Source organism: Vulpes lagopus, chromosome 2 (assembly GCF_018345385.1).
Source record: "Vulpes lagopus strain Blue_001 chromosome 2, ASM1834538v1, whole genome shotgun sequence".
Taxonomy (NCBI): domain Eukaryota; kingdom Metazoa; phylum Chordata; class Mammalia; order Carnivora; family Canidae; genus Vulpes; species Vulpes lagopus.
This window is the reverse complement of record NC_054825.1, coordinates 105,146,819-105,170,935: the sequence shown is the minus strand read 5'-3', so window position 1 is coordinate 105,170,935 and position 24,117 is coordinate 105,146,819. Positions and strand designations below refer to the sequence as shown.

Genomic DNA, 24,117 nt, shown 5'->3' with positions numbered 1-24,117 from the left:
CCTCAGTGCCCGTCACCCATTCCCCTCCAACACCCGCCCTCCTCCCCTTCCACCACCCCTAGTTCGATTCCCAGAGTTAGGAGTCTTTATGTTCTGTCTCCCTTCCTGATATTTCCCAACATTTCTTTTCCCTTCCTTTATATTCCCTTTCACTATTATTTATATTCCCCAAATGAATGAGAACATACACTGTTTGTCCTTCTCCGACTGACTTATTTCACTCAGCATAATACCCTCCAGTAACTTGGCTTTCTGAATGTGTTTTCACATTTGCAAATGAGGATGACTGACCCAGTGGTTGCTAAGGGTCCACTCTCATTCCGAAATCCTTATAAGGTTACCAGAGGACTTAGGATGGTAATTTTGTGTCAATTTGACTGGGCTGTGGGGTGCCCAGATATCTGGCTAAACGTGATTCTGTTTCTGTGAGGGTGTTTCTGGATGAGATTCACATTTGAAGCAGTAGACAGAGGAAAGCAGACTGCCCTGGCCAATGTGGGTGGGCCTCATCCAAATGGTTGAAGGCCTAAACAGAGCAAAAGGCTGAGTAAGGGGATTATCTGCTCTCGGTCTTCAAGCTGCTATTCATGTTTCTAGACACAGACTGGACCTCATTCAGCTCTCCTGTGCCTCTAGTTTGCCAACTACAGATCTTGGAACTTCTCAGCCTCCATAATCATGTGGGCCAGTTCCTTATAATACATCTCTCTCTCAGGGCAGCCCTGGTGGCTCAGCGTTTAGCTCCACCTTCGGCCTGGGGTGTGATCCTGGAGACCCGGGATTGAGTCCCATGTCGGGCTTCCTGCATGGAGCCTGCTTCTCCCTCAGCCTGTGTCTCTGCCTCTCTCTCTCTCTCTCTCTCTCTCTCTCTCTGTGTGTGTGTGTGTGTGTGTGTGTGTGTGTCTCATGAATAAATAAATAAAATATTTAAAAAATAATAATAAATCTCTCTCTCCCCTCCACCTCTGCCCCTCTTTTTCCTCCCTCCCTCTCTCCATCTCCATATTCATACCTCCTGTTGCTTCAGTTTCTGACTAACACCGAATTCGGTACTAAGAGTGGTTACAGAGGAAGAGTTCTTTAATATTGGTTCTGGGGTTTCTGGAATTGGTTCTCTAATCTGATTAGGTATAAAGATAATAACAACTCTATGTCCAGTAGTAAAGACAACACTGGTGGTTCATGAAAACATGCAAAATATCCCCACTGGATATTCCTAATCAACCACTTATAAGGAAGAGCTAAGTGACTCTATGGTATTTTAGAATATTTTTAGAAAACAAAGAATGAGGTTGGCCGGTTGTTCCTAATGTCCCTGGACAAAGTGGTTTAAAAAAAAAAAAAAAAAAAAAAAAGGCAAGCTCAGGGGTTTGAATTCTCAGCTCCAATGCTGTGTAAAAGACCTGACAGCTTCTGTGCACCCTGACAGCTTCTGTGCACCCTGACAGAGACCCTTATCTCCTGCAGCCACAGGGATGAGTGCTGAAAATCAAGCCCAGAATCTTATCCTGCAGCTGGCTGAATGACAACACAAGCTGAACACCAGCCTCGCAGGTCGCTTCAATATTCAAGTGACGGCACTGGCTGGGGAGTGGTGTGATCCTGGCCTGCGAACGTACGGGAAGATCCTGACAGAGTTGGGGGCACAGAGCTACTAAATTTCGATGCATTTTCTTTGTCACTGGAAGAGTTCTCCCCATTCTCAGAAGTAGCCTTTCCAACTCCATTTGAGGTGGAAAGCCAGCTTTACCTAAGGAGACGATCTGAGGGCTATGAAGAACGATGCAGATTGTGCTCAGCAACCTGCCCTCTCTGCTTCTAGAACAATAACTAGGCTCAAGTCCCAGCAGGCCCCCAAAGGTGAAGTACAAAGTATGACCCACGAGGAGATGCACTACACTCCAAAGGAACTACTTGAATTTTTCTGATTTATACAGAGAGAAATCCGGGAGACATGTTTGGGAATGAATACTAAGGGTGTGGGAAAACGTGGAAGGAACATAAAGCTGGACTGGGCTGAATTTGTGGATGTGGCCTCACTAAGCAGAGACTCTGCATTGCATGCTGGAGATCAAGGAGTTAGGAAGGGCTCTAACAGTGAATTGACTGGTTAAAACATGGACCCAAAGTTGGCCCCCAGCGAGCAAATCAGAAATGCCACACCTGCCTTGATTTAATGGAAATTCAGAGGCTTAGGGAGACTGGAACATTGAGGTGGATTTGTCATTTAAGGCTGGGTAGGAGATTCCAGGACACAGAGCTTTTACCACTACTATGAGGAATAAATTTCTGAGGGGGCCCAGCATCCTTAAAGAGCTCTGTAACTGCCTCACTCTGTAGGCCAGACCTTGCAGTAGGAACCACAGTCACTCAACCTGGGAAACAAAGTGCGATGGGAGTAACTGGATCCCGGGAGCGGTGGGGCCTAGCAGTGGCACTCACCCGGCAAAAGCAAGGTGGGTTTGGTTACTGTAATGGACAAGACAAAGCAACAATCAGAAGAGTCTGATTTGCACAGACCTGTGGTGCTGGTTCGCTATGACATTCCTAGAAGTGAAATACACAGGAAGCCTACTAAGGTCTGACTTGATCTGTGTAAGCAGAAAAGTCTAAATCAAGTGAATAAAAGTCTAACCTGAATCATAAAAAGAGAGTCACAGCCGATCAAGAGTTTCCAGATTTAAGCCTCTTTACAGATCCACACCCTATGAATAAAGGAAGACTGGGTCCCCTTAAGAAAGCACCCCAGTACACTGCAAAAATGTAGATTGCTCATCATTCTCCCAGAGGAAACTACAGCCCTTTTTTTTTTTTTTTTTTTTTTTTACTAAGATAACTGCATTCTGGGGAAAAGGAAATACATGTTGGGATCCCCTGGACACTGGCTCTGAATTGACCCCAATTTTCGGAAACCCAAAACATCAGTGTAGTCCACTCATCAGAGTAATCAACGGGGTTTTAGCTCAAGTACATGTCACAATGGCCCCAGTGGGTCCCTGAACCCATCCTACGGCTCAATCCCCAGTTCCAGAATGTATATTGCAATAGATATGGGCAGTAGCTGGCAAAACCTCCACACTGATTCCCTGACTTATGGGGTGAGGGCAATTATGGTGGGAAAGGCCAAATGGAAGTCACCAGGATAGCCTCTACCTACAAAAATACAATCAAAACCAGTAGCACATTCCTAGACCACAGACATCCATGTTCCTATTGAGAACTTGAAAGATTCCCACCACATCTCCATTCAGCTCGCCTACCTGGCCTGGGGGGAGGGAAGGTAGATCTTGGAGAGGACAGTGGACCACCATAAGCTTCATCAGGTGGTGATTACAACTATAGCTGCTATATCGGCTTGAGCAAATTCACACATCCTCTGGTACCTGATATTCAGCTACTGATCTGGAAAATACTATTTTCTTCATCCCTGAGAATAAGGCCCACTAGAAGCCGGGCCAGCAATAGAACCTACACTATCCTACCTCAACAGCATGTCAACTCTCCAGCCCTATAGCATAATTTAGTTTGCACAGACCTTGGTTATCTTTCCCTTCCACAACCTATCATCCTGGTCCATCACATTGATGGTGTTATGCTGACTGGACTTAGCAAGAAGAAGCAACTACTCTAAACTCATTGTTAAGACACTTGCATGTCAGAGGATGGGAAATAAATCTGGTTAAAATTCAGGGGCCTTCTATCCCAGTGAAATTTCCAGGGGTCCCATGGTGTGCATCATGTAGAGCTATCCCTTCTAAGATGAAAGATAAACTGTTATATTTGGCTGACACTACAACCAAAACAGAGGCACAATGCCTAGTGGGCCTCACCTCTTTGCATTTTGGAGGTAACATGTTCTTTTTTGTATGATACTCCGGCCTATTTACCTAGTGACCCAAAAAGGTGCAAGCTTTGAGTGGGGCCCAGAATAAGAGAAGGCTCTCCAACAAGTCCAGGCTGCCATCCAAGCTGCCTACTGTGGGGGCCATATGATCTGGCACATATAAGGTGTCTGAAATGTCAGCAGAAGATAGGGATGCCATTTAGAGCCTTTGGCAGGGCTCTATAGATGAATCTTCATGTAGGCTCTTGGGACTTTGGAGTACAGCCTTGCCCTTCTCCATAGATAAATATTCTTCTTAGAAGACACAGCTCTTGGCTTGTTACTGAGCCTTAGTAGAGACTAAACGCTTACCCACAGGCCCAAGTTACCGTGAGAACTGAGCCGCCCATCATGAACTGGGTGTTATCTGACCCATGGGCCATGAAGTTGGGCACGCATGGCAGCATTCCATCATCAAATGGAAGCAGTACATATGTGGTCAGGCCCAAGAAGACCCTATGGGCACAAAAAATCTCTCTCTATTGGAATCTACACATATCTTATTGGTGTGTTTCTCTGGAGAATCCTAATACCAGTACCTGCTGGGAAGAAGGAAAGGGATGTGGGAATCCTGACTTTTTTTTTTTTTTATCTCAACCTGGGTGCATCACCTCATTTTTGCAAGAATGGAAAAGGCTGACTATATCACAGACATTTGCAACAGACAGTGGATTAGGGAAACAAGAGTTGGCTGAGGTCCCATGGGACTCCAATCATGAAGCTGTCAATGCTTCTCCTACCAATCTTCAAAGGGCAGTTATGAAAATCGAGTAAGATGACTGATATATCCTGTGCCAGAATTAATGTAACTTATTCCTTGGTGACCTCACATGAAGGCAAAGAGGAGGCTGGCTACAGCTGCTATTGTCACCATGACGTTCATCATCAGCGGGCAAACAGCACCTAAACCACCACCCTCACCCCCAGCTTCCTGGGGCCAGTCGTCAGCTCAGGACCAGTTGAGGTTAAGACACTAGCCACTGGAGGCACAAGTGCCTCTGGGACAGGCTAAGCCTAAAATGTCATCCATACTTTAATATGAAATGCTGTAATTAAATAAACACCTGCCAGAAACCGTGCTCACTAAATATGATGTTTAAAAGGGAAAGAAGAAACAACCTACACAGGTCCTGGTCTCCTACCCCCTGGACAGGGCTGAAGAGACTGGGTTGTTGGGAACCTTATGAAAATGGGCCAACTTCTTTGGTTCTGTTTTCCATCTATGTGAAATAGGGTTGGACTGGATGATTGCAGAGGCATTTTTGAAGCTAAAGTCATTATAGTGTCTCTCCCATTCATATTACATGCTATGAAACCCCAGGGCACCTGGGGCCCTGAAACACAAGGCCAAAGCCGATCTGCAGGCTCCCTCCCACCAAGAGTTCAGGGCATCATCAGAGCAGCCTCCCGGCTCCCACTTAGTCAGCCCAGGCTTGTCTCATGCCTCCCCACAACCCAAGAATGTGCTGCCCTGGATAGTTTACATGGCCTGTGGCCCACATCAGCCAGTGTGTCCTGGACTCCCTAGTGCCCAGGCTGGGTCCTGAGCACAGGAGCCTCTACAGAAACATTTGACTGTCCAACAAAAGGTACGTAGTCAGGGCCACCTGGTGCTGCCAAGTTAACCTCAAGCCCTGGCTGCTATGAGGGGCAAGACCAGGGTCACCCCTTGCCCAGTGGGTTCAGAATGAAGCGGCGCTTCACCCTCCACCATGGGGCCCTTAGCAGGAGACAGAAAGTGGTAGAGTTTGCCCGGGCTCTAAAAGCATGCACCAAGGTAACTATAAATGATAAAATGGCCAAGAACTGCACCTTACCTCTGATCCCAACGAAGACGGTCAGGCCAAAACAGACGAAGAAGACAACAAACACAAGGACAAAGTGGCGCTTGGAGAGCGTGTACAGCCGCATGGGTGCCAACCTGCAGAGAAGCCAGTGGGTGAGGGTCAGGCAACAGTGGTGGAATCCACAGGAGGCCCCTCCCCAAACCAGCAACATCCCCAGGCTGCGTCTGGCTACCCTCTCCCCACCTCGGAAGCGGACCTACTCTAAACCCAGGTGACTCGCCTGACAAAACTGCCCAAGTAACCTGGGTGACTACTACAGGGAGGGTGACTCTCTGGGGCATCAGGGGTAGACTGCCACCCTTTCCGTATGGGACCAGCCAGACCCCACTCCTCACGGCACGACAGTGTGCTGTGGCTTCAGGGCTCACTGAAGGCACGTTTCACCGCACCACACACACGGTGGCTGAACCCCCTCTACACGCCCCCACCTTCAGCGGCCAGAGGGGAGCCCAAGTGCACAGAGGACCCTGACCTCCTCACACAAACATGCAGCCTGAATGGTTAGCTGGCACAATCAAGCCCAGACTGGGAACTGTAGGGCCACCAGCACGCATTTTCCCACCCAGTCCTCCAGTAGCCCACAACTTTGTTCCTCCTGTCCAGGGTTCCTTACAACCCCTCACCTGCATCAGCTCAGCCTGACCTTCGCTGTGGGTTTTGCTGTGGATGCAACTGAGCAGGCTGCCCGCACTCTTCTATGACTTACACCAGTGTGGAGAGCAAGACATGATGTACACACATGTGCATGGCTGCGCTCCGATTCAACCCTCCCACAGAGAGGTGGCGGGCGAGGCTTGGCCTGCAAGCAGCCGATCCCGCCTTATAACCTAAAGAGGAGGCCCATAAATCCAAAGAGACGAGAATGGGAGGGGAGGTTTGGTTTTGCTTTTTACATTTTTTTTTTATTCCTCTGGCATTCCCTGGTCCTGGGAGCTGAGGAGGAGGAGGAATTTCTCCTGCCTCAGGAACAGGACACACACCCAAGGACAGGGAAAACAGGGCTTAGAACTGAAACGGAAGGAAAGGTTATTTGCTTTAAGGTGTTGTGTGCACGCAATCTTTCCTTCCACGGCTGCAGATTCCAGCTCCTGAGCAGGAAATCAGCTGGACAATATCTGGGAGCAAAGGTTGGGGCCCATAAGCCACCTTTGCTCAGACGTGGCTTTGCTGATTCCCCAGCTGGCTCTCCCCAGCAGGATCCATCAGGCCTTGGGCCAGTGAACCCTGGGCTCTGTGTCACCGTGGTTCACAGAATGACGGCATCAGTGAAGAAATGAAGGAATGAGTGCCTCTGTCTTTGTCCTGGGGACACAGGTCCAAAGGCCAACCCACAAATGACCCTGCTCTGCAAGAGAAATGAGAGCCAGTGGGTTAAGAAGCCTAACCCCAACTCTGATTTCAGAACCTAAAGTTTTGTGTGGGTTTTTTAAGATTTATTTATTTTAGAGAGTGAGTGAAAGTACAAGGGGGGGGGGGGCAGCAAAGAGAGAGAACCTCCAGCCAACTCCCAGCTGAGTGTAGAGCCTGATACAGGGCTCGATCTCATCACTCAGATCACGATCTGAGGCGAAACCCAGAGTTGAACACTTAACTGAGCCTCCCGGGTGCCCCTGGACCCTAAAGATTCTAAGAGGCCTGAAAGCTTTAAAATATTAGAGCCAGAAAGGACCTCAGGGAGGAAGCCCAACCCGTTCAACTTACACACGGGGACAACATCAGAGCTCTGTCCCTTGGCAGGAACTGCCGGTCCCCAGGAAGGAGGCTCAGCAAGCAGGAAGAGCTGAGGGGACCCGCCTCCACGACTGTGCTTCTGGGGAAAGCCCTGTGGGAGCGGGGCCGGCACCAGAACAAGGTCCTCTTTGTCGTGGCTCTGCTGTCCCCAGGTGTGGAGGCTAATAACGCAGTCCCTCCGCACAGCCTGCAGAAGGGAGACTTCTGTGCAGCTGCGCGGGCGTTTTCACTTTGAAAACACATTACACAAAGCTAAATGGACTAGCTGTGGGGAAAAGGCCGAGAAAGTCTGTGGTTCACAAGATCACGCCAACATGGCTCTCTCGGGTGTGACAGAGCCTCGGTGCGGAGACGCCGGCAGGAGGGGAGGCTGGGTGAGGGCCATGCGGACACTCTACTATCTTTACCACTCTTCTGTAAATCTCGTTATTTAAACATTAAACACCTAGTCACGTATGGTACCCCACTCTGCCGCTCTCGGGGCGACGTGCCCCCCCACCCCGTGCTGAGGCTCTGAGGGGCGCCGAGGGCTCCCGGCACAGGTGAGAGCCCAGGAGAGGTTACTCAGAAGCAGAGAAAAACAGAATAATTATATTTAAATCTTGATATCTAAAACGCACTATTAATTAAAACACATCCTCGCTGACTTGTCAGAGAAGCAGCGCCGCGGAAAGCGCAAGGCCGAGTGCCTGCAGCGCGTGCCCACCCGGGGGCGCTGTGCAAACCCCCCTCTGGGCTCAGTACAAGCCCAGTGTTCCCCCCTTCCTTAAAACGGCCACTTAACATCCAATTTATTACAGATTTTCCTGGTTTAGAAATCAGGCCTCACCCAACTCAGTGGAAGAGAGACACCGAGATAGCAAAGCAAGTGCCCTGCCCGCGGAAACGTCCCCGGGCACAACCCCGTCCACGCCCCAGGCTGCTGGGCATCGGCTGGGCATCGCGCCGCCTTTCTGCTACCTTCGGGTTCCTGCCGAGCAGGAGACCTTTCCAGGTGTCCTCATGCCGGGGGGGGGGGGGGTCTGGGGTCCAGAGACCCCCCTCCAGTCACGAGGGACGGTGGGCCAGGGCCAGCGCCAAGACAGCTCGGTTCCGCATGATGGCGCCACCTCCCCAGGGCTCCTTCTGCTCTCAACTTCGCATCTAAAAACTTTGAAGCGCTTCGCCAAAAATCTAGAGACTTCTAAAACCTCGGGAATATCTTCCTAGTCGAGACAAATCACAGGTCTACAGTATTGTTCAGTCAAAGTAGCAAAACCGTTAAGATGCCAACATGAAGACAGGAGCAGTGGCAGTAGCAGTGGAGGGTAGAGCCCCCCTCCCACCACCACCCCAGCTGGTCTTGCTGCTTCACGTCTCCTGGTCCCAGCTGTCCCACAACCACTTCCTGCCCAAATCAGTCATTTCTCTGCCCACTTCCCACTTCACCTCCCACCTGAAACACCAATGTGTTTCTAACAACCCAGCTGACCTAAATTAACCAGCAGCCCAGGCAAGTCTCCGTGACAGCCCTGACGCCCTAGGATCAGGCCACCAACAGAAGGAATGTTCTGTAAACGCTCAGAGGCAAGATATGTGATGCAGAAAAGGCACGCAGGCCGTTACCAGGAGGCCTCTGACCCAGCAGCCTCAACCCATCCTGCACATGAGCCTCTACTGTCCCCCACCCCTTCTGGTAGACTCTCCAGCCCCAGGGGGATCCCCGACTTCCCCCTCCCCACCTCCAGGAACCGTCCCCAAGCCTTTGCCTGGCCCCTGATGCCATTCTGAGGCAGTGTCCCCCAGGACCCAGGACGCTTTCACTTAGAACTCCACACCACTCTATGGTCAATAAGTTTAAAACTGAACCCATTAAGGCACAAAACAGCAAATGAAAAAGCTGTTTCCATTCCCCATTTCCTGCCTCTACGCTTTCTCCACATCCTGAAACCTTGGAGTCACCTCTGTGGATGCCGGTCCCTCACTCACCCCGCTGCTGCAGCTGGCCAGGAAGGGGGCGCCGGGCCGAGTTCGGCGGCCCGGGCCCCCCACCACTCCTGGAACGGTCACCGCACCAGCCTCCCTGACGCGTCCTCCGCGGCGCTGGACCTGCTGCCCTGCTGCCCCACACAGGAGGCCTCTGGCTCCTCACAGCCACTCCGTCAAGGCTCAACTCCCCCTCATGGCATCCCAGGTCCCCCCAAACCCGTCCCCATGACTCCTACCACGCGGCACATAAGCCTGGCGAAGCACAACCTGCGGTGGTCATCACGCTGCCTTCCGAGGAAGGTCTGACCCCTTCCAGAACCCCCAGATGAGGGCTCAGGCTGAGGGGCACTCAAACCAAGCATCCGAATCCGATGCCTACACTGTTTCCCACCATGGTCGAGCTGGACTCCGGACCAACCCCTGCGTACACCGCCCTCCGGACGGGAGACGCTCTCTCTCTTCCCCACCAAATCACCGAAATCGAAATCACCTGTAAGTCCCACCTCCTCCAGGAAGCCCTTCGCCTCTCGCGGTCTCCCCCATTAAAGACCTCTCCAGCACACAGGGCCCGCGTGGCCGAGCGCCTGGAGCGCCTGGAGACCGACGGCCTGTCTATCTGCATGGATGCCAGACCCACGGAAACACCTACTCAACTCTCATTGGTTACCTCGGAAGTGTTCATGTCCTTCCCTCAAACTGGTGTCAGCTACTAGGGAGCAGGGAGAGGACTCCCCCTTTCCCCAACAGCCCGGCTGAGTCACACACAGCAGCTGGTGGAAACTTCTCCCTGGATAACCAGAGCAGGAAGGCCTCGAGCAAAACCCTGCCAGCTCGGGACAGCTGTCCCTCCTTTCTCTCCTCTAGAGGGGACCCACACGCCAGTCTTCCCTCCAGGCCCATGTCTCTTTTTACACGCAGGCTCTCTGCAGCCGGACCGACGTCATCACGGTCTTGCTGGGACACAGCTGCACGGTGCTGCCCTTTACTCTCTTCCCTCTTCAGCTCTGCTCCCTGTGACCTCCTCCTGTGTCAGGCTTTAGAGACGCTGCAGGTGCGAACAATTCCATGCTCACAGCTGAGGCCCAGACTGCCGGGAAAGGCCTACTTGACATCACCCTGGGATATCCAGTAGGCAGCTCGAGTGTGACGTGTCCAAAGCCAGACTCTGGATCTTCTGCTGACCCTGGCTGCAGTGTTCCCCTCCCCGGGAAGTGGCCTCTCCAACCTTCCAGCGGCTCAGGCCCAGGACTCAGCAGTCCTCTGGGACCTGTGTCTTCCCCTCACTCCCCACATCTATGATACTCAAAATGTAGAGTTTCGGCCCTCCTCAGCTCTCCAGTCAGGCCTGCCATGTGTCACTGGACTGAAGCAGCCTTCCCTGGCCTTCCTGCTTCTGGCCTTGGCACTGCCCTCCCCCCTCCACCCAGCTGCCCTGGAAGCCAGGTGTTTTTACTCTTAATCCAGAACTCTTCAGTGGCTTCTCTACCACTGCGAGTGATAGCCAGACACTTCACAACCGATTGTCACTGGCACGCCTGTGACATGTTTACGTGTGTTTCTCTGGAGACAACTTTCCCACCGTAATTCCTCACTTTGTTCTAAAGATGGAGCAGGAGCTGGGGAATCCCTGGGTGGTTCAGCGGTTTGGCATCTACCTTCAGCCCAGGGCGTGATCCTGGGGTCCCGAGATCAAGTCCCACATCGAGCTCCTTGCATGGAGCCTCCTTCTCTCTCTGCCTGTGTCTCTGCTTCTCTGTGTCTCTCTCATGAATAAATGAATAAAATCTTAAAAAAAAAAAAAAAAAAAGGAGATGAAGGGGTTTTCTCTGGGGCAGGGCAGAAGTCCCTGGCTGGCTGTCCCCTCCTCCCCCGCTCCCCTACCAGGGGGACTAGCCTCACTCTCCCAGGCTGCCCTCCCTGCCCGCCCCCCCCCCCCCCAAGTGCACAGAGCCTGAGGGAAACCAGCCAGGCCCTTTGAGAGGTTTCCAGGCCTAATGCAGGGAAGACTGGGAGGGAAGAGCCCCCCCCCTACTCCCCCACTGGCCGTGTCTTCGATGGGCAGGGCTGTGCAGGTAAGTGCTGTCCAAGGGGCTGCGGCCACACCCCACAGAAGAAGGTGGACACTGCAGCAGGCCAGGGCCAAGAGCCAAAGACGGAAACTGCTCAGGCCACCGGGGCCACGGAGCCGCAAAATTAACCCTGGACACCCCTGTGTTTAAGCCACTTTTCATGACTATTCTACTGAAACTAAAAGCTTCCCCTTTGATACACCTACCGAAAAAAAGAAAACAAAAACCACAATTAAAAATGAAACTCAGGTCCCTAAGTCACAGAGCTATATAGAAACTTCTCAGTTCAAAGCACCTGGGACCGTCCTGTCAGAATGTGAGACAGTGGGGGGGTGGGGATCCCTGGGTGGCTCGGCGGTTTAGCGCTGACTTCGGCTCAGGGCCTGATCCTGGGGCCCCTGGGATCAAGTCCCACGTCGGGCTCCCTGCATGGAGCCTGCTTCTCCCTCTGCCAGTGTCTCTGCCCCACCCCACGTCTCTCTCTCATTCTGTGCCTCTCATGAATAAACAAAATCTTTAAAATAAAAAAAAAAAGAATGTGAGCCGGGCACCACCCATCCACCACCCATCCTCGTCACAGAGACGCTGGCCTTCTTACTTCTAAGGACAGTCACTGAGTCCCTCCCCTCCCTCCAGCCCCAGGTACCCATCCGGCCCAGCCAGGGGCCTGCCTCCCATGAGGCTTCCCCCAACCTCTCTGAGAAGGCCATTGTCTCCTCAGGTGCAGGACAGGAGGCTCATGCCCATTCCCAGATTTTATTATTTATTTATTTTTTTAAATTCATGAGAGACACAGAGACACAGGCAGAGGGAGAAGCAGACTCCCCGCAGGGAGCCCAACGTGGGACTCGATCCCGGGTCTCCAGGGTCACGCCCCGGGCAGAAGAGGGCACTAAACCGCTGAGCCACCCGGGCTGCCCTCATTCCCAGATTTCACTGCGGGTGACAACTATTCACAGGCTCCCCCCAAGCTCCCAACCCGGAGTGCCACCTCTGGCCTCTCGGTGCCCAGCGCTGAGCCTTACAAAGGGCAGGTCATGAACTAGAGATGCCTTAGTCCAATCACTACTGATTCCTTCCATTTGTATCCATTTGTCCCTGGCTTTACTCTGGTTTCTTCCATGTTCTAATATTCACCCTGCTATGATCAAGTAGAGACCACTAAATGGCACACTTCCAACTTTTTCTCCCACTGTCGTTTTTTTAATGCTTTGTATGGCCCTGCCCTTTGCCCTCTGGATCTGGAAACTGGCCAGAGCAGCTCCAGGCAAGTGCCTTCCCCTCGGCCCACACCCTCAGTCAGGGCCCTGCTCAGCCAGCTGGAAAGCCAGTGTCCCCATTAGGGCTGCGAGCGCTCCAGAACTGCTGCAGCCAACATTACTTTCCCGCTAGACACTTCCCCTCCCACGCAGGCCCCATAAGAGCTGATAAAACAGCACTAGAGACAAACCATGGGGGAGGCACACACTCAATGAGCCCCTTTATGGGCCTGGGGCAGAACAACCCTGACATGGACAGACGCGGCAGAGCAGAAAATTCGAGAAAACACCTCAGGGCGCTTTCAGGGATGCGGATGAAGATGGGATGGAAGATCTCAGCCTGTCACAGAACCCAGTGAAGGCCAGCACCTCGGGGAAGGCAGGAGAAAACAGTAGCCAGGAGGCTCAAGCACTTCTATAAATACGGATTTTATCTGGTCTCATCAAGTCACGATACAGCAGGTAGGTAAAACTGAGAATATTTCTGAATCACAGATTTTGCTGCGTGTTCAATGCATTCCCAGATTTCCCACTCTAGAATTTAAAAATTAGCATCTGGGGGGTGGGAAGGGACTTTCAATCTCTCAGTGCATTTGCATGTTTCAAGCGAAGATTTTGTTTTTCTTTCATCATCTGTATAAAAATAATCTCTTCTCCTGTGGCCCAACACACTGGCCTGCGGCCTGTCAGCCTGGCTTCAAATCCCGCCTCCCTGGGCTTTCGAGGCCGACAATGATACTTAGGCTAGAGCACTCTCAGGGCCCCAGCACCTCGCCTGTAGATCGGAGACAGAGTACCCCCCCCCCCAGGGCCGTTGCGGGGCATAAATGAAAGCATGAAGAGCCCAGGACAGTGCAGCACACACCCAGGAAGAACTCAGGCTTGTTACAGAAGTAATAGTTCTTTTTTTTCCCCTTCCTCTTTTTCTTTAAAAACAAAAACAAAAAAAACCCTGTTTTCATCCTACCAATATCCCTGAGGATCCACAATGTAGTGCCTCCCTCCTCTAGCTCCAGAACGCAACCAACTGAAGAAAGGGGCCGACGTCCTCCCCTAAGCACCGGTATTATCAGCCCTTCTACACACTGGAAAAGAGAGGCCCAGGGAGGGGAGGGGGGTAGTCTTGCTGCTGAGGCCCAGTCAGCAGGAGGTGGAGGTGGGATCTGAACCCCCGAGGTCAGAGGCAGGAAGGAGGCCCACCATGCTCTCACTCTCACTCTTTGGCTCCCTCACCAAAATCCTTCCTTTTGAAACCTACCACTGAATGGGTTTTGAAAAGAAGAACTCGAAGGAGAAGAACAGAAGAAGAAACGCTGACATTTCGATCGGTGAAATATGTTGAATATATCTGAATATATTCCAATTTCAAACTTGAATAGATCACAAATAATCGATCATTACCCTAATCAAAAAAGCCACTAGGCAAACATTCAAGGCCCGACGACCTCAATACAGATTTTAATGAACAAGATGCTCCTCCACGCTCCTCAAGGAACCATCAATTCATATGTATCCTCGCCAGGCTGCAAGCCCATGACTGGCACCCAGGAGCACGGTAGTTAGGCCACTGATTACCCCTCCCAGGGCAAAGAGAGCAAGGAAGCCAGCCACACACTGGCCAGCTCAGGCAAGGTGCCAGCCAACAGCAGCACCCTGGCCCAGCTCCAGGCAGCGCATCCGGTGGGGAAGCGGCTGGGATCCGAAGGCAGATCGCCGGGCTGGAAGGCCTTCCACCGTGACCAGCAGGATGACCCGGGGTGGGCCACTCTCTTCTCAGGACCGCTGCTCCCTGAGCTATAGAATTCAGAACACTGAGCTGCCCCGCCACCCAAGTTGCTGTGATCATTAAATGGGCTATTACACAAAAGCCCTTGTTAAGTGCTTGGTCACTGCCACCTGTTACTGAGAGGTGGCAGCGTTTATGTCACGAACATGGGCGCTGGAGCCAACTACTCAGGCTTCAGTCTCAGCCCTGTGATGTACTGTGACCTTGGAAGACTCATGTGACTCCTCTGCACCTCAGTGTTGTCATCTGTAACAATGGGAATGCTAAGAGAAACGTCTTCATGGGGAGAGTAGCTGTGAGGATCACATGAAGTGGGGCATAGAAGGTGCTCACAGGAGTATCTGGTACAGGGTTAAGTATTTATTTTTTTATTAGCTCTACAGATCATTTTGGTTCAGGGGAAAAAAAAAAAAAAGGTCCCTAAGAGATGCAATCATAAAAAACTCCGTAGTTACAAGAAGAGGATACTGACCAGGCCTGGTGTCCCCTCAAGCACTGTGCCACTCGGAAGGCCCAGGACACAGAACCACAACAAGGTTGGTGCTGATTTATTTGTGCCATCCCTTCATTGCTGACAGAAGAGGAGTCTACTTAATACACTTCTACACTTAAAAGCACCCAGGATGAAAGAGACATACATAAAACGTGCTCTTTAAAAACTGGTTGTAGGGCAGCCCTGGTGGCTCAGCGGTTTAGCGCCGCCTTCAGCCCAGGGCGTGATCCTGGAGACCCGGGATTGAGTCCCACGTCGGGCTCCCTGCATGGAGCCTGCTTCTCCCTCTGCCTCTGTGTGTGTGTGTGTGTGTGTGTGTGTGTGTGTGTGTCATGAATAAATAAATAAAATCTATTTAAAAAATAAAAATAAAAACTGGTTGTAAATATCAAGGAACACACACAAAACACCCACCATATTTGAGTCTGCAGAGAAATGCAAAAGCAAAGCAACAGTTGAACCTGAGGAATCTCAAATACGTGCGGGGCTGCGGCTCAAACAGGAAGTCACCGTAGCAAAGGTCTGAGACACGCTCTGCTCTGCTCTGCTGGGCTCTAGACCGGCCTCTCCTCCTGAACCCCCAGCACCTGTCACTTCCTTGGCATTATCAGAAGAGGAGCAGAGTTTGCGGGAAACTTCAGCTTAGAACTTTAAGAACCAGGAACTCTTTATCCTGACTGGTTTTGATAGCAATCTCTCCTGCTCTTTTGAAAAGAATAGGCCAGGCTGCACGTGCGCAGGGAGGTCAGGGGGGGTCGAGCAGGCCCCACTCTCAGCCCCTACCCCCTAAGCCACCCTCCCCCAGGGGCTCTTTGCTCCTCCGTTCTCCCCCACCTCATTCGTTCTCTGGCTTCTCTTCCCATTCCTGTTACTTCTCAGCTTTCTCACCATGGGGCTCTCTGTCACATCAGGTAACGAGAGCACTGTGGCCCCACCAGGCGCCTGAATCCAGTACATGCCTCAGATCCTCAGGCTTGTTTTCTCCTAAGATTTTTATGTGTGCCAAAGGCTTTTTCTGACTTCCACTTCTTTCATGTCATCTTGAACGCTACACAATGGTGGCTGGCTGGCCTCACGGAGACCCACATCCCACCACCCGGCCCCTGGCTCAACAGAACCCCGCATGGCTTCTAGAAGAGCATCATGCGGCCTACTGTGCCACAGCAGGAGAAACCTGAATACCCCACTAAGATCCTTCATTCAAACTGTGGCTTTACAAGTCCTCCTTTGGTTAAGAGCTCCCACTTGGGCTAGTCCCCCATCAGGTAACAGCACGGGATTTCCCCAGGAGGCCCACGCCCCTTCAAGCCCTCAGCCTCTCCTGTCTCCGTAAGAGATCCACCACCATACACCACCCAGGGCTGCCGTGCTGCGCGGACCCAAGGAGACCGGCTACGTGAGGGAAACTGAAACATGCGAGTTGCCACTGTGACCCGGGGTCACAAGGCACAACTCCAGAAGGCTACCTCACGCGCATTCCAAGCATACATACTGACGTCCACCGCGAATGAATGGTGCCTCTGGAGTCGTGCAGGGTGGGTACAGCCAACACCCTGCTGCCTGGGGGGTAATGAAAGAAAGACCCTTAAAACATCCACCTAGGACTGACCTGTGCCACCCTGGCTTCCCGTGCTGAAGGGATTAACCAGAGTCCAAGCCTTCTGAGGAAGCAGGAGGCAAAAGGCCTTCCCCCATCACATGTGTCTGCATTCTGGCACCCCCGTCCCCTCTTCTCTGCGACCCCAGTCAGGGACGAGGGCGGCGCCCCTACAGCTGCCAGCACACAGAAGAGCCCCCAGGCCTGTCAGCGCGGGAACCTGCTCTCGCAACCTCCTGCCACGACGTGCCACGACGCCCTCCAGGCGCACAGGCTCCAGGCACCCTTCTCTGGGACTCCTGACGCTTTTGCAACTGAGGCGCTCAACTTCTGACCTTCTCTCTCTCTTTTCCCGGATGTCCCCTGGGAGGCACCCAGGTGACTCCGCTGCGTCAAAGGCCGGCTTTAGGGACGGCGTCTACGGGGCCCTGGACAGGTTTTTCCACATAAAGTCCCTGAACTTCACAGAGGAAATAAGGCCCGAAGTCAGCAAATTAAAACTCGTAAAACTCCGTGTCCCGGAGGTCCGAGCGGCCGGCGCGGGCTCCCGGCGTGGGCTCCCGGCGTGGGCTCCCGGCGCGCCAGCATCACCCCAAGGCCGCGGAGAGCGCGTCTGTCCCCCGGAGCCGGGCTAGGGCGCAAGGGCCGAGCGGGGTGCTCGGGCGCTCCTAACCGAGGTGCGGACAGCGCAGCGGCCGCGCGGGGTGCGCAGGGCGGGCGCTGAGGGGCTCGGGAGGCCGCGCCGGTAGCCAGCAAGCCCGGGCCCGCGGTGCGCTCCGGCCGCCCCCGCCCCGCCCCGCCGCCGCCCTGCTGCTCCCGCCCGCCGCCCGCCGCCCCGCGAGGCCCCGGCGCCGCTCCCCCCCGGGTCCGAGCGCCACGTGCGGGGAGGGCCCGGCGTCGGGGCCGCCGCGGCTGCCGCGAGCCCGCCCCCCGCCCCCCCCCCGCGGCCAGGAGAAGCCCGCCCGGCACTCACGGTTCCATCGCCGCGCCCCGAGCCCCCGGCGCCGCACAGGAGCCGCGGCCGCCGCAGCCCGAGCGACAGCGGCCGGGAGCCCCGGCCCCGTGGATCTCGTCAGAGCGCGACGCACCGCCCGCGTCACGTGCGCGGAAGCGACCGCGCGGCTGCGGGCGGGGCGGGGCGGGGGGGAGGGGGGGCTGGGGCGCGGGCGGCCGCGGGGGGGCACGGGGCCGGGGCACGGGGCGAGGGCGAAGGCGAGGGCGGCCGGGGGCACGGCCCGGGGTCGCGGGGTGTGCAGGCGGCAGGGGCCGGGGCGAAGGCGGGGGGCGGCGGGGGGCGCGGGGGGGACCCGGGGGCGGGGCGAGGGCGGGCCCCGGGCGGGGGCGGGGCTGGGGCGTGGGGGGCGGGGTGAGGACCGAGGCCGGGCCACGGGGCGGGGGCGGGGGCGGGGGCGCGGGGTGTGCAGGGGGCAGGGGGCAGGGGCGAGGGCGGGGTGTGGCAGGGGCCGGGGTGGAAGTGGGGGCGGGAGCAGGTGGGGTGCACCCAGGAGCGGGGCAGGGTACGGGAGGGGGCGCACTGTCCCGCTCACTGGCCCATAGGAGGGGATCCCGCGGCGCCTCTACCTGGGCTGCGCCCCAAGAGCACGGACGGAGGTGGGCCTCGAGCTGTGGGTGGGCTCAGTCTAGGGTTTACTCGTTGAATGAATGAATGAACGAACGACTTGACTCTTACTGGCTGAGGAGACGGCACATTAAAACCTTCACCCTGTGGCTTCCGGGGTCCTCATCAGGGCATGAGCCCAGGAGCGCCCTACAGTTGTGTGAAAGGCACTGTAGGTGTCAGCCTTTTTCTGGGGAGAAGATCTATCACTTTCCAAATTCTCAAAGTGAAGTTTGTGACCCAAAGAGCTTAAAAGCCAGAGCAAACCTCTGACACCCCCCAAGTGATGCCAGGAGACCTTTCCAGGCTCTTTGTGGTCGTTTCTGCAACCCCCTACTAGAGCATGCAGATTTTCCATCGCTGGTGCAAGCACAGGACCCTCAGGAAGCATGCAGGTGTGGATCCCACACCCCACATCCCACAGAGCTGAAAACATCGCTGATGGTGCAAATCTGGGTCCTGCTAAGGTGCTGAATAGGAGCAAGTGTCAGGGGCCAATCCTGTTCAAGTTTTCTATACAGTGTGAAGAGATCAGCTGACCAAAAGCACTTTCTCCATCTAAGATCTTCGCTCACGGTCCTAAATTTCTGTAATCAAGAATAGAGGGAAGCCACGGTTTGGGATATTTCCAAGATTCCCCTGAGCATTTGTCAAAATGTCCCCTGTCCCCTTATTGCTATGGGTTTAAAGTCGATCTGACTGAGGAAAATAAAAGACTCAAGCTTTCTTCCTAATGTTTCCTTGTTCATGTGCTAAGCTGCCAACGAGCTTGTTGGTGTTGGCAGGAGGACACCAACAGGAACAGGATTCGGTTCCTGCCCTCAGCAAACTTACAGGCGAGGTCAGTTACCAAAAGTAACAAGCACAGATCGCTACGGTGGCAGGGAGGAAGAGCACCCAACTCACCTGGGATGGGATTGGACTGGACAGGAGAGCGAATGCTCAATGTCTGGGCTGATCTGGAGATGGGAGGGGCTCGAGAAATTGGGGGAAAACTGGGGGGAAGCGGGGGACACCAGGCAAAACAACAGACTGAATACTGAGTAATAATGACAAAGTCCATGACCACTCTGAATTCTAAACAACAACTCTTAAAAGGATGACAACAGGGAGCCTGGGTGGCTCAGTGGTTGAGTGTCAACCACTTTGGCTCAGGGTGTGATCCCTGGGTCTTGGGATCGAATCCCACATCGGGCTCCCTGCAGGAAGCCTGCTTCTCCCTCTGCCTGTGTCTCTCATGAATAAATAAAAAAAAAATCTTTTTAAAAATGACAACAAAAGATTATTCCTCTGATCCTTTTCATAGACAGTTGGAGGAAAAGGGGTCTTCACGGCAGCAAGGCCAGGGAACCTAAACATCAGTGCTTGTAGGTCAGGCAGGTAATGGGGCAGAGGCCAGGTGGGCGCTGTGCAGCAGAGCGTGCATCATCTAAAGGGGCTGCACTCAGCCCTTTGAAAGACTGACTTCAGATACAACTTTCATGTGACTCCTTCCAAGTCTAAAGTATTGGAAACTAATTTTAAAAAATATTTTGAACTCCAAGAGGACTAACCCAAACACATTTGTGTCTGCACTTCCCCGGAGGCAGCCAGTTTTCACCTCCAATCTGGGGCAGTCTTTTCTGGTGTAGAAACGCCTACTCCAGAGACTGTGCCAGCTGCCTGGCCTCTGCTGAGACGCCCCACAGACCCCTTGCTGTTTTCATTATGGCTCCAGGTTTGAAAAAGAGTTGACATCTTTGAGACCCAAACCCCCTCCTGGTAACTACTTGACATCGGTCCTCCCTTGATCTGCTGCCCAGCATCACTTAGATCCTTCTCGTTTTCATTTATGTGCTCTTCCAACACTGAGTGCCTGGTGTGTGCTAGGCACTCCCCTCAGCTCTGGAAACAAGGCGAATACTTGAGACAATCCCCGTCCACCTGGAATTTATCTTCTGGTGGAGGACACAGCCCCCAGATAATAACCGAATAATGACACAGTTAAAACTGTGATGGAAAAGGAACAGAAGGATCCCTGGGTGGCTCAGCGGTTTAGTGCCTGCCTTTGGCCCAGGGCCTCATCCTGGAGACCCGGGATCGAGTCCCATGTCAGGCTCCCTTCATGGAGCCTGCTTCTCCCTCTGCCTGTGTCTCTGCCTCTCTCTCTCTCTCTCCCCTCTCTCTTTCTCTCATGAATAAATAAATAAAATCTTTAAAAAATAAATAGAAGAAAGAAGAAAGAAAGAAACAAAGAAAGAAAGAAAAGAAAAGAAACAGAAGCACAGTGATAGTGTATATGATGAGGGGAGAGGCACCCAGCACATCCCAGGCCCTTTCTTGGAGAAAGTGTGTCTAACCTGTCAGCCGCCCCTCACAGGAAGTTCCTCCAGTTCACCTCCAGGCCCCCTCCTCTGAGATGCTTCTGTTTAACAAGCTTCCCCTCTAAGCTCAGAATGGAACACATTTCAGATGAGGTCTGTACCAGCCTGAGAATGAGTTGGTATTATGGCAGTTTCCGCCCATTCAGCTCGTTATTCCATTCTCCTGACGCCTCCTGGGCTTGGGGTCGTGCCTTCCAGTGAGAAGAACCAGCAATTACCAATCACCTGTGAAGCCGAAGGCCTGAACCAATAAATTGTCTTAGGAACCTGAGGAGTTATCCATGGTCATTATCCTCATTCTCCAAATAGGAAACTGAGGCCTTAAAGAGAGTTTGTGATTTTCTCAGGGACACTGGTAAGAACCTAGGTCGATCTGGCCCCAAGTTCATGCTCTTCCAGTGTTGGGGTCCCAAGTGTTGAAGAATGTGACAGGGTCAGAGTGACCACCAAAGACCAGGAGCAAACAAGCCATTAGGTATATATAGTCTCTCTAACCTCAGAGTCACGCAGCCCACATTTATCAACTTGTTTGTTCTTATTTTTAAAGCCTTCTAAAATCCATCTTTACAATGTTTTGCAGGATTCCCCAGTAATCCCATTTAATTGGGAGACTTGGACCAGTAGGTCAGTGAGTATATACGTATCTGAAACATAGCCTTGTTTCAAGAAAGATCAAAAAGTCAGAAATTAGATTAGTCTGATAGCATGTATTCTTAGAAAAAACCCCACTTATGCCTAACATTCATTTCATTTTCTAAGGGCCTGCAAACCATCCATTTAAATCATTTTCTCTAAAATTGGACCAAAGTCAAGTCCACCAGTCTGTACTTTGCTGACTCCCACTCACTGCTGTTTTTCAAGGCCAATGGCAACAGCTCAAGCGGCTTATCTGCAAATGTTCTTGATACGCTAGGAAATTAGTTGTCTACTCTGGGACACTCAAACTCACTTCCTAATTTAACAATGAACATTTGTCTAGCATTTTGTAGATATACTGTAGTGATCCCCTTATGCCTTTTTATAATAATCAACAGTGACTAACATCAAATACTCATGCTCTAGTTGGGCCTGGAGTTAAATAGGAAGGAAACAAATGGCTTACTGCGATTCTCTCTAATGCGTCGTGTGAGTTGCTCAGGCTGTAGTAACAAAATACCATAGACTAAATCGCTTCCACAGTAAGTTTTTTCTCACAGTTCTAGAGGCTACTAGTCCGAGATCAAGGTTCTGGTTGATTTCGCGTCTGGTGAGGACTCTCTTCCTGGCTTGCAGACAGCCACCTTCTGGCTGTGTCCTCACATGGCTTTTCCTTGATGCATGTGTGAAAGAAGAGACAGCAGGAGCTCTTTGGCGTCTCTCTTTTTTTTTTTTTTTCTTTAAAAACACCTTTAATTTTAGTTTTCTTAAAGAATTTATTTATTTATTTGACAGAGAAAAAGAGCACCAGCAGCGGGGGAAGCTCAGAGAGAGAGAGAGAGAGAGGGAGAAGCAGGCTCCCTGCTGAGTGGGGAGCCCAATGGCAGACCCTCAACCGACTGACCCACCCAGGCACCCCTCTGGCTTCTCTTCTAATAAGAATGTATTGCAGTCCCTTCGGATCAGGGCCCAACCCTTATGACCTTATTAAACCTAATTACTTCCTTACTCCAAATTCAGCCACAGTGGGAGGGTCAGAGCTGCAAAATATGAAAGTAGCTGAGGGGGTAGGGGGTAGGGTCACAAACATTCCATCCCTGACACGACCAAATGGAAGATTTCTTAAAAAGGAAATCTACCTACATATTCAGTGCAGAGAATATGGAATTTAGGACCAAGGACTCTGATTGCCTATTCTTTGTTCCAAGGCAGGAAACTCTCAGTCTTGACTCTCCCTCGAGCTTGATTGTAGTTGATGACAGTTGACATTAGTGACATGTCTTGGCCTGGGTTTCAACAGCTCCTGGACACCGACTTTCAGCTGACTCATCCTCTCTGCAGTAAGCAGAGCAGAACTAAGGTATTTCAGTCAGGGCTTGGTTGTCTCACCACACTGCCTTCCCCACAACCTCCTCCTGTCATTTGCAGGAGGGCTCATGCCTTTCTGGCCCACTTGTTGGCACCAAACGTGGGAGCTGACTTTTCACTGTCTTCTTGAGTCCTGAGAACTGATCAGTAGAAGCAACGGTCTACCTCTTATTGGTTCCAAAGCTTTATCTTCTTATCAAGTTTAGTAATGCCAGAACACAGACATTCAGCTCGGTGGTTACTGACAGTATAAGATTGTAGGTTTTGCTTTCTTATCATTGTATTTGTTCCCATGGTTTACTGCTGTGTAACAAACTACCCCCAACACATAACAGCTGTATTAGTTATCTGTTGCTGCATAACAAATTTTTTAAATTTTATTTATTTATGAGAGACACACACAGAGAGAGAGAGAGAGAGAGGCAGAGACATGGGCAGAGGGAGAAGCAAGCTCCATGTAGGGAGCCCGATGTGGGACTCTAACCAGGGAATCCGGGATCACACCCTGAGCCAAAGGCTGATGCCCAAACGCTGAGCCACCCAGGTGTCCTGCTGCATAACAAATTACCTCAGAACTTTGTGCCCCGAAACAAGAACATGTATTATCTTGTGTTTACTGTGTGCGGTTTATATGGATAGATGTTTTGTGATTTGTCTTAACTGACCACCTGGACCTGCATGCACACAGGCAGGCTAAGGAAATGTTATTTGTGAGACCGTGCTGTGTGAATAACCTTAGGAGCCTGGTTGTTTGAAATATATCATCTGGCCTCCAGGTCAGAACTGGCCCTTCTGATGTCAAGAGCTGTACATCTTGCCTCACATCCCCTCCTGCTCTGGGCTGGGCTGGCCTCCCGAAATGGAATCCCAGAGGGGAGGCAGACAAACATAGCCCAGGCTCCTTGAAAATATAGAAACACGGAAACAGAAATGCAGCTCGCTCCAAACCACACAAAGGCAAACAAATGTTTGATTTCAAACCCAGTTATTTGCCCTATAAATGTGTCCCTTATGGGGATGGTCAGTTGGAAGTAACACCTGAGGGGAGGGTGCTCCACCCAGGCCCCTCAACTCAGACTCCAGTTTGGCTGTTTCCATGGGACTTCCCCTGCTGATGAGGTTGGATGTTGTAAGTACCCGATTTGATGTAACTTTGCCTTATTCTCATTCATTGACTATTATTACCTTCATCTATATGCAGATTATTTCCTTTTTCTGTTTCTATTAGGTTTCTATAATAATAATAAAGTTTTCTTTCCTTTTTGAAACTGAAACACAGCTGTTCTGAGTCTTTTGTTCAGAACAGCGGGTCAGGAATCCAGGTGCGATTAACTGGTTCCTTTGGCTCAGGCTCTCGTTCAAGCTGTAGGCACTGTGTCATCTGGGGCTGAAGTTATCCTCAAGATTAGCCTGGGGAAGGATCCACCTCCATACCCATGCTCGTGGTTGTTGGCAGGATCTAGTGCCTCCTGGACTATTGGGTGGAGGCCACTCTCAGT

At 52.2% G+C, this 24,117-nt stretch overlaps 1 protein-coding gene across 3 annotated transcripts in view; it reads right to left on the bottom strand.

Annotated features, from left to right (window-relative positions):
• The window catches only part of TMEM181 (transmembrane protein 181), a 75,222-nt gene that overhangs the window by 35,324 nt on the left and 15,781 nt on the right, over positions 1-24,117 (bottom strand). The window contains exons 1-2 of one of the 3 annotated variants that reach the window (XM_041744370.1): positions 17,607-17,722; positions 5,701-5,804 (exon numbers count right to left, since the gene is read on the bottom strand). In XM_041744370.1, the coding sequence (XP_041600304.1) occupies positions 5,701-5,804; positions 17,607-17,614 (112 nt within the window). In that variant the 5' untranslated portion in view covers positions 17,615-17,722. Of the gene's footprint in view, positions 1-5,700; positions 5,805-11,084; positions 11,104-17,606; positions 17,723-24,117 lie in introns of those variants that run through there. The other 2 variants (XM_041744371.1, XM_041744369.1) reach the window with 2 other exon arrangements.